The sequence below is a fragment of the Carcharodon carcharias genome, chromosome 20, assembly GCF_017639515.1.
Source record: "Carcharodon carcharias isolate sCarCar2 chromosome 20, sCarCar2.pri, whole genome shotgun sequence".
In the NCBI taxonomy this organism is placed as follows: Eukaryota; Metazoa; Chordata; class Chondrichthyes; order Lamniformes; family Lamnidae; genus Carcharodon; species Carcharodon carcharias.
Window position 1 is genome coordinate 17809685 of NC_054486.1, and position 14763 is coordinate 17824447.

The window sequence follows — 14763 nt, forward strand, 5'->3', positions numbered from 1 at the left end:
AACAGTATCAATTCTTTGAATTAGTCACTCTCTCTTTCCCCATAGCTTTTCAACTGTATTTCCCTTTTCAATTATTTGTTCAATTGTCTTTTGAAAGTTACTGCTGAATCTGTGGCCATCACCCTTTCATGAATTGTATCCTAGATCACAACAAATCTCCTCATTTTCCCTTTGGTTTGTTTTTATATTCCTTTCACAGGATGGGGTCATCATTGGCTAAGTCAGCATTTCTATTGCCCATCCCTAATTACCCTTGAGAAGGTGGTGATGAGCTGCCTTCTTGAACTGCTGTAGTTCATGTGGTGTAGGTACACCCACAGTGAGGTTAGGGAGGGAGTTCCAGGATTTTGACCCAGCAACAGTGAAGGAAAGACGATATATTTCCAAGTCAGGATGATGTGTGGCTCGGAGGGAACTTGCATCTGCTGCCCTTGTCCTTCCACGTGTTAGAGGTTTTGGGTTTGGAAGGCGCTATCAAAGGAGCCTTGGTGAGTTGCTGCAGTGCATCTTGTGGATGGTACACACTGCTGCTACTGTGCGTTGGTGGTGGATGTGGAAGGTGGTGGATGGGGTGCCAATGAAGCGGGCGGCTTTGTCCTGGATGGTGTTGAGCTTCTTGAATGTTGTTGGAGCTACACTCATCCAGGTAAGTGGAGAGTATATTGTTTGTATTTTGTTGCCAATTCCCTCCAATGCTTTTTCATGAAGACAGTGTTCCCTTGGAGAGTGAGTTTTACTCTCAGTGCCACTACAGAGATTGTTTCGAGTGTATAAATCACTATCCAATTTTACCATTGCCATCCTATAGGGATCTTTAAATTAAATTTTTATTGCCAACTTAAAGATCCATTTTCTCTCAGGTTTTATTGTTAGTGGGAAAAATATAGGCCACAAAAAGCTGGGGTATAAATGCAGAAAACCAATTAGTGGAAAGAGTTACTATTATGAACATTACCAACATTCAAATCAAGCCAGAAAAGCTAAATGCGGGCTATATTTATCCATATAGTTAATGGAAGGGGCTCACCATCAATCAACCCTTAGATAGTCTCTTTTTGATTTAAATTAAAACTGCAGAACATATGTTTACTGTGGATACAACCATATACCTGCCACCATGACGGTGACTCACTAAAAATTGTTGGCAATAGGGAGGTGGCTGTGAGTTTTCTTTTAATACTTAATGTCTTGGTTGAATCAGCCTTTGATCTGTGACTGCAGTCACTGTACCAGTGCACTGCAATTACTTTCTACGCACCTCACTTGGGAATGAGAGCCTGACATTGTTGGATATAGGATATGCATCCAATAACAGTGCTACCAGGTGATTCGGGTCCGAATGACACATCAGTCATTTTTCTGTTGAGGCGCACGCACATCACATAAGTGACCTGAGCCCAGTAATACATATAACACGCATTGTGCCTGCTGATCACGTGGGTGTAATTCATATACCTTCCAAGGCCTGACTTTTGTAAAGGGAACAATAAGGAAATTTGGGGGGTATTTTGTTTTCATTCCTTGCTATAGGATACAAAATATATGGCCAGTTGCAGCTTATACAGAAGATCTGCAGGGAGATAATGTCCTCTTGTTCCACCAATGTATGTAAAGCTCATTATATAACACACTCCATGTGACAATGTAGCATCTCTCTATGCTGATTATCTTGACAATGGCAGTAAGATAACCTCCAAGTGACTGCTTCTCGTTGCCATGGAATGCTACCACCTCTGGCAGCTTTCATCCCATAACACACAATGTATTGCTGAAAAGAGACACATGCGGCTGAAGCTTTCCATCTTGCACACACCAGAACAAACGCAAGAACCCCAAATTTCAAATGATCACAACAATTTATACAGGAGAAAAGAGGTGCTGATTGGCCAATGTGTTGCTATGGAGAAAGCAATGGGCAAACAAGGTGTCGTGAGTTTGTAGAGTGTCAAGGTTCAGTGTGCCAAATCACTTGCTCTATTCATTGTTACTGAAATACTATAGGATAAATGAATCAGAAAATCATTATAAACACCAGACCTATTGACAATGGTGTGTGTTTGTCTTCATCAGTGCCAGGGCTTTTTAATCAACACATTTTGTTCTAAATTGTAAAACAAAGTAAATAACATTTCAACACAGCAATCCCTATTGTCTGCATCCTGTATTGTGCTCCCTGCTGCCTGCATCCCAGCAGTACACCCACTACTGCCCATTCCCTGGTACAGTGCCTCCTACTGTTTGTTTGCCAGTACATCACCTCCAATTGTCTGTGTGCCAGTACAGCATCTTCGACTGTCTGTGTGTCAGCACAGCACCCTTACTATGTGGCAGTACATTACCCCTGTCTGTGTAACAGTCCAGAATCTCCTATTATTGTGCACCAGTACAGCATCCTAGTCTGTCAGTACAGTATCCTTGTCTGTGTATCAGTACAGTATTCTGACTGTGTCAGTATTGTATTCCTGTTTGTGTGTCAGTTTGGTACCCTTGTCCGTGTGTCAGTGCAATATCCCTGTCTATGTATCAGTGCAAAATCTCTGTCTGTTTATCAATACAATTTCCCTGTGTGTATGGCAGTACAGTATCTCTGTCTTTCAGTACAGTATCTCTGTCTGTGTGTCAGTACAGTATCTCTGTCTATCAGTACAGTATCCCTGACTGTCAGTCCAGTATCCCTATCTGTGTCAGTACAGTATCCCTATCTATGTCAGTGCAATATCCCTGTATGTGTCAGTACTCTGTATCCCTGTCTGTGTGTCAGCACAGTGTCCCTATGTGTCAGTGCAGTGTCCCTGTCTGTGTCAGTACAGTATGTCTGTCTGTGTGTCAGTACTGTATCCCTGTCTGTGTGTCAGTACAGTGTCCCTGTCTGTGTCAGTACAGTATCCCTATCTGTGTGTCAGTGCAATATCCCTGTCTGTGCATCAGTGCAGAATCCCTACCTGTGTATCAATACAGTATCTGTGTGTGTGTGTCAGTACAGTATCCCTGTCCGTGTCAGTACAGTACGTCTGTCTCAGTATAGTATCCTTGTCTGTATGTCAGTACAGTATCCAAATCTGTGTCAGTACAGTATCCCTGTCTGTCGGTACAGTATGCCTGTCAGTGTGTCAGTACAGTATCCCTGTCTGTCATTACAGTATGCACGTCTGTGTGTCAGTACAGTATCCCTATCTGTCAGTACAGTATGCCTTTCTGTGTGTCAGTGCAGAATCCCTGTCTGTGTATCAATACAGTTTCATTGTGTGTATGGCAGTACAGTATCCCTGTCTGTATGTCAGTACAGTATTCCTGTCTTTCAGTATCCCTGTGTTCCAGTACAGCTCCTCTACTTTTCATTGGACTGGGGTCCCCAAAAGTACCCCTGTCTGTCAGTACAGTACCCCTGTCTGTGTCATTACAGTATCCCTGTCTGTGTGTCAGTGCAGTACCCGCTATTGCCTGTGTTCCGGTACAGCTCCTTTACTTTTCATTGGACTGGGGTTGCCAAAAGTGATTAAATAATACTGTACCACTTTTAAACAAAAAATTGGCAAACGACTGTATGCGATGAATCCTCAGCTCAGTAGAGATATGCCTTGTTTCCAGCCAGATTGTTTTTTTACAAATATATTTCCCTTTGATATCATTATTGACACTGTTGGACGTTCTCATTGACCAAGTATTGCAATTGACAGTGGTTTTGGTTCATGGAGATTTCAACGGAAGAGAAAGGTTGGTTGTCAATGTGAAACGTGCACAATTAATTTTGTAAAAAAGGTCTGGGCTAGTTTCTGGGAAGTGTGTTCCAACATCATCTTCTTGTTAGTCAGATACCGAGTTGTTAAGTTCTTGATGGTATCTCGGTTCTCATTCCTGACCATCACATTGTCCCCCTCACTTAAGACATCTTGCCACAGTAGTTTTCACCCAATACCAGGCCTGTGCTTTATAGGCTGTCACAGAAAGTCTACAAAAAAACAGCTATGAAAAACTGGAAAAGGGTCAAAGAAGTTACAATTCAGAGACACAATTAGACTCTGGTGTGTCTGCAGGTCCTGGTGGTTCCTGACGCGGTCGCAGAGGTCGAGGTCGAAGGTGACTCATCATCTCCTGTGTCACTCTGATCGTCCTTATTTAGACCCTGGCTGCTGATGTGGCTCTGGAGAGCTGCAGGCGTGAGCCATTCCTTGGGAAGGCAACTCTGGAGGAATGGGATGCAGGAACTAAAGTATGCCAGCCTGTTCACCCAGCGGGGGATCTCCTTCCCACAGAGGATCTGGAAGACAACAAGTATGGCCTCAGACAGCAGTAAACCACCTTTTAACCACATCGTGGGCGACAGAATGAAATTCTGAGTGCAGATCACTTAACAAACGTACAAAAACAAAGGAAGCACTCTTCTCTAAAATTGGTTTCTAGTTTATTTTTGCTAAGGCAAGAAATGTAAGTCCTGAGGGATTTCAGGATATCCGGTATCAGAGTAAACCATTCAGAGTTCCAAGGTTTTAAAAAATCTCATAGACCTAATTTTGATTGTTTTTTTAGCAGTTTGTGCATTCTGGATCTCTGCTCCACACACATAGTATTAAGTTGTATCTCACTTTTACAAGCACTGTTCCCCTGAAAGAATTCAATCAACATAACATAACTTCTTTTGCATGTCTTCATGTTCCTTTCTCCCCTGGAGAGAAAGGTTTTTAAAAATTCTTTCACGGGATGTGAGCATCATTGGCAAGGCCTGCATTTATTGCCCATCCCTAATTGCCCTTGAACTGGGGCAGTGAGTTCAACTGCCGTGGCCATTTCAGAGGGCAGTTGAGTCAACCACATTGCTGTGAGAATCAGTGTAGGCCAGACCAGGTAAGGATGGCAGATTTCCTTCTCTAAAGGACATTAGTGAACCAGATGGGTTTTTACAACAATTGATGATAGTTATCATGGTCACTATTACTGAGAATAGCTTTATAATTCCAGATTTATTAATTGAATTCAAATTCCACCAGCTGCCATCGTGGGATTTGAACCCATGCGCCCCCCCCCCACCCACCCCCCCCCCCCCCACCCCCCGGCCCCACCCCACCCCACCCCGCCCCGCAAAGTATTAGCCTGGGGCTTCTGGATTACAGTGACATTACCACTAGACCCACTTTGCAGGCTGAATAACAGCCTATTGAATTGCATCGTGATCAAAGTGAGGCGTAAACCCAGGGCCATGGTTCAGAAGCAGGAACACTACTGAGCCACAAGACCTCCACAGCATAGCTGATTCTAAAATATACAGCAGCATACGTGGAATTTGTAAAACTGCCTGTGATATAAATCGGAGCATCCTTCCAAGCTTTAGCATGACGCAGCGTGAACATAAATAGATGTCTCCTTACTTCAGAAAGTGTTACTGGTTCATGTCAGTTTTGAGTTAGCTTTATATAGACAGTTCCTCAAAAATCTGACAATGTAGCAATTAGGCAGAAGTAGTGTCGAAATGAGTCAGTCTGCAAGGGTGGGAAGTGCATCACGAGTTTGTCTAATGCAAACCAGTCCTATCAAAGCTTTTGACAGCGGTGTCTAAGGGAAAGGACTTCACCAACAAACAACAAATAAATGAAAAACAATTGTCAAGCCTGAATTAACCAGTCAATCTTGCACAATTACAGAAATGCTGCTGCATGTGGAGTTACCTTGAAGCCAAATAAAACTGTTCCATTAACATTCTGCCTTGACACCCCATCCACCAACTTAAACATTCACTCCCTCCACACCAATGCACAGTGGCAGCAGTGTGTACCATCTACAAGATGCATTGCAGCAACACACCAAGGCCCCCATAGACTACACCTTTCAAACCCACGACCACTACCACCTAGAAGGACAAGGGCAGACACGTGGGAACACCACCACCTGGAAGTTTCCCTCCAAGTCACTCACTATCCTGACTTGGAACCATATTGCCGTTCCTTCACTGTCGCTGGAGCAAAATCCTGGAACTCCCTCCCTAACAGCACTGTGGGTGTACCTACACCACATGGACTGCAGCGGTTCAAGAAGGCAGCTCACCACCACATTCTCAAAGGCAAATAGGGAAGAGCAATAAATGTTGACCTAGCCAGCGATGCCCACGTCCGGTGAACAAATGAATAAAATAAATGCCTGTTTCAGGGTTTGGAAATCAAAATGGACTGAGGCCACGTACAGGCAGCCAGCAACTCTTAAAGGGGAAGTGTACTCTGACTGCAGGGAGGCAGCACCTCTTAAAGGGGAGGTGTACTCTGACTACAGGGAACAAGGAAACATTCCCAAAGCCACAAAATGGCTGGAAGAAGCTGGAACCCAGGTACTTGGACAGGATTTTAGAGGCCCTGGCCCAGATTATTGACAGAGGGCTCTCCAGACAATGCATCCTCCACCAATGAGAAGAGGTCGCTAAGAATACCACAACATTTGCTCAAGGCGTAGCTGAATTACAGAAAAAGTTCAATGATCTCGGATGAATTGTCAAGCTAAGAATCTCACCTCTTCCTTCAATTTCTCTCTGCTTACACTTGCACCACCGACAGTGTCATTATTCACAACACTCCTGTCTTCTCCTGTTTCCCTTCACTCTCCTACGATTACTGCGCTACAGTTTATTACATCAACTTCTCTCCCTGTTCATGCTCTATACCTGTCACTCTCACCGTTATTTTCAACCCACACTTCCCCAAAACTTTAGTGCAGGAGAAGGTTGAACATAACTTGCAGCAAGAGTCAGCAGCCACAATAGGTCAAACCTGCACACCATTACCTCTCTGGAAAAGCAACATGCTGGACATCACGGACAGATGGAGCATCATCGTGACTGGTATCAGTGGAGGAGGTATCATACTGTATTTCTTCACATCCTAATCCTCTTTGTCTCTTCTGACTCCTATGTCACCATACACACTCTGCCTGATGAACTGCAGTTGCTGATTTCTCTCTGCTCTCCCTTTCCACTAAAAGCCTTGTTCCCCCACCCCCACCCCCATCCACCCATCCCCCCACCACCCCCCACCCACCCACCTTGCCTTTCAGGTCCAAATGCCATTTCAGAGAGGGGATGCCCAACCTTCCTGAAGATTCACTGTCACTTGATATGAACCTAGCAGCCCAGAGACTGGAATCCCATGCACTTTAGTGGGTAGTTAGAGGAGAAGTCTTCACATGACAAATCACTGGTTACATTTGTGCAGGATCTGGAGCAGACGAGCAGATCTATCATTGAAGGCTGATGAGCATGCCATAGGAAATGCTAAGTATGCTATGGAAAACTAAGTGTGCTTTTTGGAGGGCCCTTCTCCAATCTTGGTCTATCCTAGGACCTGATTTGTCACATGCTAAACATCCACCAATATATGGTACTAACAGGCAGGAAGGATCCTTCACCAGCGCTATCTGAAGGAATTATGGGCAGAATTTTGCCCTTGCCGGGTGGGCTTGGCAGCGGCTGGGCAGGGGTGGTCAGGACCACTGCCCGTGATCAGGGCAGGACCGCGATTTTACGCTGGCGGTCCAATTAAGGCCCACCAGCATGAAACGCAAGCGGCAGCGCTCAGTGCTGCCTGTGCGGGCAGGGGGGAGGAGGGTGAGCATGTCCCCCCCCCAAGGCACAGAGTTGCCTCAGGGAGATGAACAGTTTTTAAAAATCAGACATAAAGAATTTAAAAATGTTATGTCACATGGGTAGGGTCGTGCTGTAAATGAAATTTAAAAAAAAATTATTTTATTTTTATTTGCTCTTGGAAACCCCATCTCGCCCATGGATGAGGTTTCCAAAAAAAATGCAAAGGCCGCTTGGCCTTTTCGCCTGCCTGCCAACCATAAGGTTGGATAAGCAGCATAAATTTTGTTTCAATTACCTTGTTAATGGCCTTAATAGGCCTTTTGATTGTTGGTGGGCACGCTGCTGACTCTGGCACGTGCCCGCTTACTGAAATATCATGCGACTGCGCGTTAACATCAAGACACTCACCCAACGTCAACATGCTTCAGTTTATGCTCGAGGGGGTCAGACGCGCGCCCGCCCACCGAGGTAAAAATATGTAAATATGCCCTATGTAATGGTCACAGAGTTGCCGGTTTGCTATTTTTAGCCACAATTGACTTCTCAGCATTTTGTGGTCCGTTTCAGACTCTGGTGAGTTAATTTTTATTGCTGAGAAGAAGGGTTTGATTGCCTTCTAACGATGGCATGGTCTTGTGGTGCAATGATAGCATCCCTACCTCTGGGCCAAAAGCTCAGCGTTTAAGTCCATCTTCAGGACTTGATGGCCATGGAAGGTGCGTTTATATCATTGCATCATATGTCAAACAGGATAATTACCCATGTTCAGCAGATCCAAAGAAGAGTCATATTGGACTTGAAATGTTAACTCTGTTTCTCTCTCCATAGATTGTGAAGATGGATATTATTTTTTTAATATATTTGGGGAAATGATAGTATTCTGTAAAGAAGGTGGTATGTTTGTGCAAATATGGGTAATTAAACTGGGGGATGGTTAGTAAAGACAGCTTGTCTGTGGGAACTGAGAGAAGAAAGGTAAAGGAGCTAGATGCAAGCATTTGTAATGAGAGGCTATGGTGAAGTTGGAATTACATGTAAATAAGTTGGGTTTTAAAATTTGCATTAGGTGATAGGTAAGGACATTATTTTTCAGCTGCTAAACTTTAAATGGTTTTTAAGGAGGAAGAGAATGAATACCTCATGGTTAAAAATCTATAAGGGAGCTATTGCCAAGTAGTTTACTTGTGTGTTCTGACCAAATGGGTTTTTTGGGGAATGTTTTGTAAAACTGTTTCAACTGTGTCATTTTAATCTTGTGTGTTTAAGTTTTTTTTTCTTCTTGTTAATAAATCTTTTAATTTTAAAATCCTAAAAGTGTTACTGGGATTCTATGCTTCTGGGATCAGTTGTTTTCCCCTTGTTTTCAAAATACAGTTATGATCAGTAAGACATGTTTCTTTCTGGGATTTCTCTTGCTCAGCGAATAACCACAGCTGAGCTTTTCCAGCATTTCCTGTTTTTCCTTCAGGTTTCCAGCATCCGCAGTGTGTTGTTTTTATTTTAGGTTCATTATTAGCCTACAAATCCTTCCAATGTACTTTATGACAGGCAGTAAGAGTGGGGGAATTTCCTGGTCAGCCAAACTGCAGAAGGTAATGCTAAGCCACTGCAATACTTTGCCAAGCATAATCATGGGCCAATCCAATGGAAATCCATGATTGCCAATGCCCTTTTTGGGCATGGTACTAGAAAGAGGAGGACGAGCCTTATAATCTGTTTGACTGCAGCCATGAGACATATAGTAGGGCTGTCCTCATGACTAGAGTATGAAGAGAAGCAGCATAGAGGAGAGCAGAGACAAACAGCAGAAGCAGCAAGTGAAAGACGGGGCTAAGCGACTCCACAACCAATGGATCAGATCTAAGCTCTGCAGTCCTGCCATATCCAGTCGTGAATGGTGGTGGACAATTATCAACTCACTGGAAAAGGAGACTCCACAAATATCCTCATCGTCTGTGATGGTGCAAAAAATAAGGCTGAAGCATTTGCAGCAGTCATCAGTCAGAAGTGCCAAGTGGATGATCCATCTTGGCCTCCTTTGGAGGCCCCAAGCATTGCAGATGCCAGTCTTCAAGCAATTTGATTCACTTCACGCGATATCAAGAAACAGCCGAAAGCACTGGATACTGCAGAGGCTATGGGCCGTGACAATGTTCCGACAATAATACTGAACACTTATGCTCCAGAACCTACCACGCCCCTTGCCAAGCTGTTCCAGTACAGCTACAACACAGGCAACTAACCAGCAATGTTGAAAATTGCCCAGGTATGTCCTGTTCACAAAAAGAAGGACAAATCCAACCCAGTCAATTACCGTCCCATCAGTCTACCCTCCATCATCAGTGAAGTGATGGAAGGGGTTATCAAAAGTGCTATCATGCAGCACTTGCTTAGCAATAACCAGCTCACTGAAACTCAGTTTGTGTTCTGCCAGAGCCATTCAGCTCTCATTACAGCCTTTGTTCACACATCGGCAAAAGAGCTGAACTCCCAAGGTGAGGTAAGAGTGACTGCTTATGATATCAAGGCTGTATTTGACCAAGTGTAGCATCAAGGAGCCCTAGCAAAACTGGAGTCAATGGGTATCGGGGGAAAACTGTCCACTGGTTGGGGCCATACCTAGCACAAAGGAAAATGGTTGTGGTTGTTGGACAGCAATCATCTCAGCTCCAGGACATCACTGCAGGAGTTCCTCAGGGTAGTGTCCTCAGCCCAACCATCTTCAGCTACTTCATCAATGACCTTCCTTCCATCATAAGGTCAGAATTGGGGATGTTCGCTGATGATTGCACAATGTTCAACACCATTTGTTACTCCTCAGATACTGAATCAGTCCATGTCCAAATGCAGCAAGACCTGGACAATATCCAGGCTAACCATTGCTAAATTAACCATTGCCCCTTGACATTCAATGGGATTGCCATCACTGAATCCCCCACTATCAACAAACTGGGGGTTACCATTGACCAGAAACTGAACCGGACTAGCCATATAAATACTGTGGCTATAAGAACAGGTCAGAGGCTAGGAATTCTGCAGTAATTAACTCACCTCCTGACTCTCCAAAGCCTGTCCACCATGTACAAGGCACAAGTCAGGAGTGTGATGGAAAAATCTCCGCTTGCTTGGATGAGTGCGGCTCCAACAGCACTCAAGAAGCCAACATCCAGGACAAAACAGCCCACCTGATTGGCACCCCTTCCACAAACTTACTCCCTCCACCACTGACACCCAGTAGCAGCAGTGTATACCATCTACAAGATGCACTGCAGAAACTCACCAAGGCTCCTTAGGCAGCATCCAAAGCCATGACTGCTACCAGCTAGGACTATAAGGGCAGCAGATAAATGGGAACACCACCACCTGGGAGTTCCCCTTCAAGCCACCCACCATCCTGACTTGGAAATATATCGGCCAAACTTCACTGCTGCAGGGTCAAAATCCTGGAACTCCTTCCCTAACAGCACTGTGGGTGTACCTACACCACATGGACTGCAGCAGTTCAAGAAGGTGGCTCACCACCACCTTCTCAAAGCCAGTTAGGGATGGGTGATAAATGCTGGCCTAGCCAGCCACACCCTCATCCCGTAAATGAATTTTTAAAAAATCCCTCAATGTAAATCTGGCTTGTGACCACCAAGCAGTAGATCATGCAGGCTTGTTTATTCTAGCAGCAGATAATGACTCTTTCATCCTGCACCTTTCATCTTCTGAGCCATCTTTATTGCTATCAGACCATCAGGTTACAGGCTGGCTATAACTTAATAATACTCAAAATAAAAATGGAAACTTTAAGCACGTGAGGTTTCCTTCAGGCTCAGCAAGAGCTGGTGTCTGTCTGCTGGGAAATAATGGGATAGGTCTCTGGGTATGGTCCATGACTCCCATCAGGAACCTCAGGCACAGCTGCAAAGGAGGCCTAAAATGGGAGCCTTGCTGTCATTACTTTCAGAGAACAGCTTATGGAAGAGTGCTTCACCTGAATCATCCCTCCCATCTCACAATCCTTACTATCACCATCCAATTGCCTTCTTTCAGTCCAGCCTTTTGGGTGATGCTCTCATTTCACTGTAAAAACCAATGACAAATGTGGAAGAAAATGCAAATTTATCAACCAGTTCAACGCCACTTGAACCTAACAGTGAGCAGAAATACAACAAGAGCTTGCATTTATTTAGGGACTTCAATGTGACAGGACATGCACAACAACATTATAAAACAAAATATGACAACGAGCCACAAAAAGAGATATTAGGGCTGATGACCAAAACTTTGGTCAAAGAGGTAAGTTTTGGAGAGTGTTTTAAAGCAGAAAAACAAGGTAGAGAGGCAGAGAGGTTTAGGGAGGGAATTCCAAAGCTTAGGGCTTTGGCAGCTGAAGGCATGACTGCCGATGGTGGAGTGACTAAGCTTGCCAAGAGGCCAAAATTAGAGGAACACAGACATTTTAGAGAGTTGTGGGACTGGAGGAGATTACAGAGGTATGGAGAGGTCAAGCCACAAAGGAGTTTGAAAACGAGGAGGGGAATTTTAAAAATTGAAGCATTCCTCAGCCTGAAGCCAATATAGGTCAGAGGGCACAGGGGTGATGGGTGAACGGGATCTGGCGTGAGGAAGCAGAATTTTGGGTGAACTCATGTTTACGGAGGGTAGAATGTGGGAGAGCAACCAGGAGTGCACTGGAAGTGTCAAGTCTGGAGGTAACAAAGGCTTGCATGAGGGTTTCAACAGTGTAAGAGCTGAGGCACGGGTGGAGCCGGGACATGTCACAGAGGTGGAAATAGGTGGCATTAGTGATGGTAAGGATATGTGGTCAGCAGTTCATCTCGGGGTCAAATATGACAGTTGCCAGGGAGAAAGATAATGGCAAAGGAATGGAGTTAATAGCTGGGACCAAGGACAATGACTTCAGTCTTCCCAATATTTAATTGAAGGAAATTTTTGTTCATCCACACAGGTGCTGGATAATCAGGCTGACAATTTAGAGACAGAGACAGTGGTGTGAGGGGGTTGTGGGATGGGGGGGGGGTGTGGATTGAGAGAGGCGGTGGTGTTAAGGCTGAGTGGCGCCAGTGTACATTTTTTTTACTTTTTCATGGGATGTGGGCTTCGCTGGCCAGGACCAGTATTTATTGCCTATCTCTAGTTGCCCTTGAGAAGGTGGTGGTGAGCCGCCTTTCTTGAACTGAACAGTCCACGTGGTGTAGGTACACCCACAGTGTTGCTGGAAAGGGAGTTCCAGGATTTTGTTCCCGCAACAGTGAAGGAACGGTGATATATTTTCAAGTCAGGATGGTGCCTGGCTTGGAGGGGAAATTCAGATACTGCGCCTTCTGCCCTTGTTCTTCTAGTTGTTAGTAGTCACGGGTATGAAGGATGCTGTTGAAAGAGCCTTCCTGAGTTGCTGCAGTGCACCTTGTAGATGTGGAAACCAATGTTGTGTTTTCCAATGATGTTGCCAAGGGGCGACGTGTAGATGAGAAACAAGAGGGGACTAAGGATAGATCTGTGGGGGAAATGGAGTGGAGGAATGGAGGGAATGGAGTATAAAAATAGGAAAGTCTTGCTAAACTATGCAAGGCACTAGTTAGGCCACACCTGGTGAATACTGTGAACAATTTTGGTCCCCTTATCTAAGGAAGATATACTGGCATTGGAGGCAGTCCAGAGAAGGTTCACTAGATTGATCCTGGTGATGGAGGGATTTTCTATTGAGGAGAGGTTGAGGTGGTTGGGCCTGTACTCATTGGAATTTAGAAGAATGAGAGGTGACCTTACTGAAACATATAAAGTTCTTAGGGGGCTTGACAGGGTGGATGTTGAGAGGTTGTTTCCCTTGTGGGAGAGTCCAGGACCATAATCTCAGAGTAAAGGTGCACCCATTTAAGACAGAGGAGGAGGAATTTCTTCTCTCAGAGGGTAGTCAATCTGTGGAACTCGTTACCTCAGAGGGCTGTAGAGGCTGGGTCATTAAGTATATTCAAGGCTGAGATAGACAGGTTTTTAATCAGTAAGGGAATCAAGGGTTTATGGGGTAAAGGCAGGAAAAGTGGAGTTGAGGATTATCAGATCAGCCATAATCTCATTGAATGGTGGAGCAGACTCGATGGGCCGAATGGCTCTGCTCCTCCATCTTAAGGTCAAATGGAACCCAGAGATAATGGTGCAGGAATGGGAAGAGATGCCATTGATGGCAATTCTCTGGCTACAATCAGATAGATAAGAATGGAACCAAGCATGCATAGCCACACCCACTATGAGACAACACTGGAGGAGGATGGTATGGTCAATGGAGGCAAAGGCTGCAGTTGGAACGAGGAGGGGTAGTATGTATTTGCACAGTCACATAGGATGTCATTTGTGACTTTGATAAAAAGCTATTTTGGTAGTGTGGCAGATGTGGTAACCTGACTGGAGAGATTCAAACATGGAATTCTGGGAGAGATGGGCACAAATTTGGGAGACAGCAACACATTCACGAGCCTTATAATGAATAATTAATTATGAATCACCCTTGTAACCGGCCTTAGCGCCCGTCTTATGTGCATATTTATCCTTCCTCATATTCTTACAAAATATGATTTCCCAGTGGCTGCAGTTTAGGAGGTGAAGGTTGCTGAGCTTCCATTGAGGACACTTCAGATGGCCTGTAGTTGGTGAAGGCGAGCAGTTCTGGGCCTTGAGGGCCCAGCTGCAGACTTCAGCATCATGCATAGGTTGAGATGGCACTAACAAGGGCAAGGTGCCACTATGTGGGAGACCGAATCGTCCTGAAAGAGGTATTTTCCATGGATCCAGAGCCACCTCCTGAGGTTGTGCCTCAGAACCTCCTTCAGCTTTGCTGGAGATCAGAGTTCAGGAATGATGTGGAAACCTCTGTTAACAATGACCTCCAAAACCAAGTTGGTGGCCATCTGAGCTTCTACAGCAGGAGAGGCTCCATCATGGTCATGAGCACCTTTGTAATGTCCATCGGGCTGACCACTTAAAATCATGGAATGGTTCCAGTGCAGACAGAGGCCATTCGGCCCATCATGTCTGTTCTCACTTGGTTCATTTTAGGTAGAATGCTGTGCATAGAGCTGGACCCCTCCAGGCTTTGCAACATTGTGTGCAATACATCACTGATGAGTTTCATGGTGCACCTAGCACTTCCTGATATATTCCTGTTGTAGGATGGCCGAGTTGTACTATTAATGATA

At 44.8% G+C, this 14763-nt stretch overlaps 1 protein-coding gene across 1 annotated transcript in view; it reads right to left on the bottom strand.

The window, feature by feature from the left end:
* Positions 1-4012: 4012 nt before the first annotated feature.
* Positions 4013-14763, bottom strand: part of LOC121292287 (deubiquitinase DESI2) — an 86469-nt gene continuing 75718 nt past the window's right edge. Inside the window, exon 7 of the mRNA XM_041214137.1 lies at positions 4013-4258. Within this exon, the coding sequence (XP_041070071.1) occupies positions 4013-4258 (246 nt within the window). The remainder of the gene's footprint in view (positions 4259-14763) is intronic.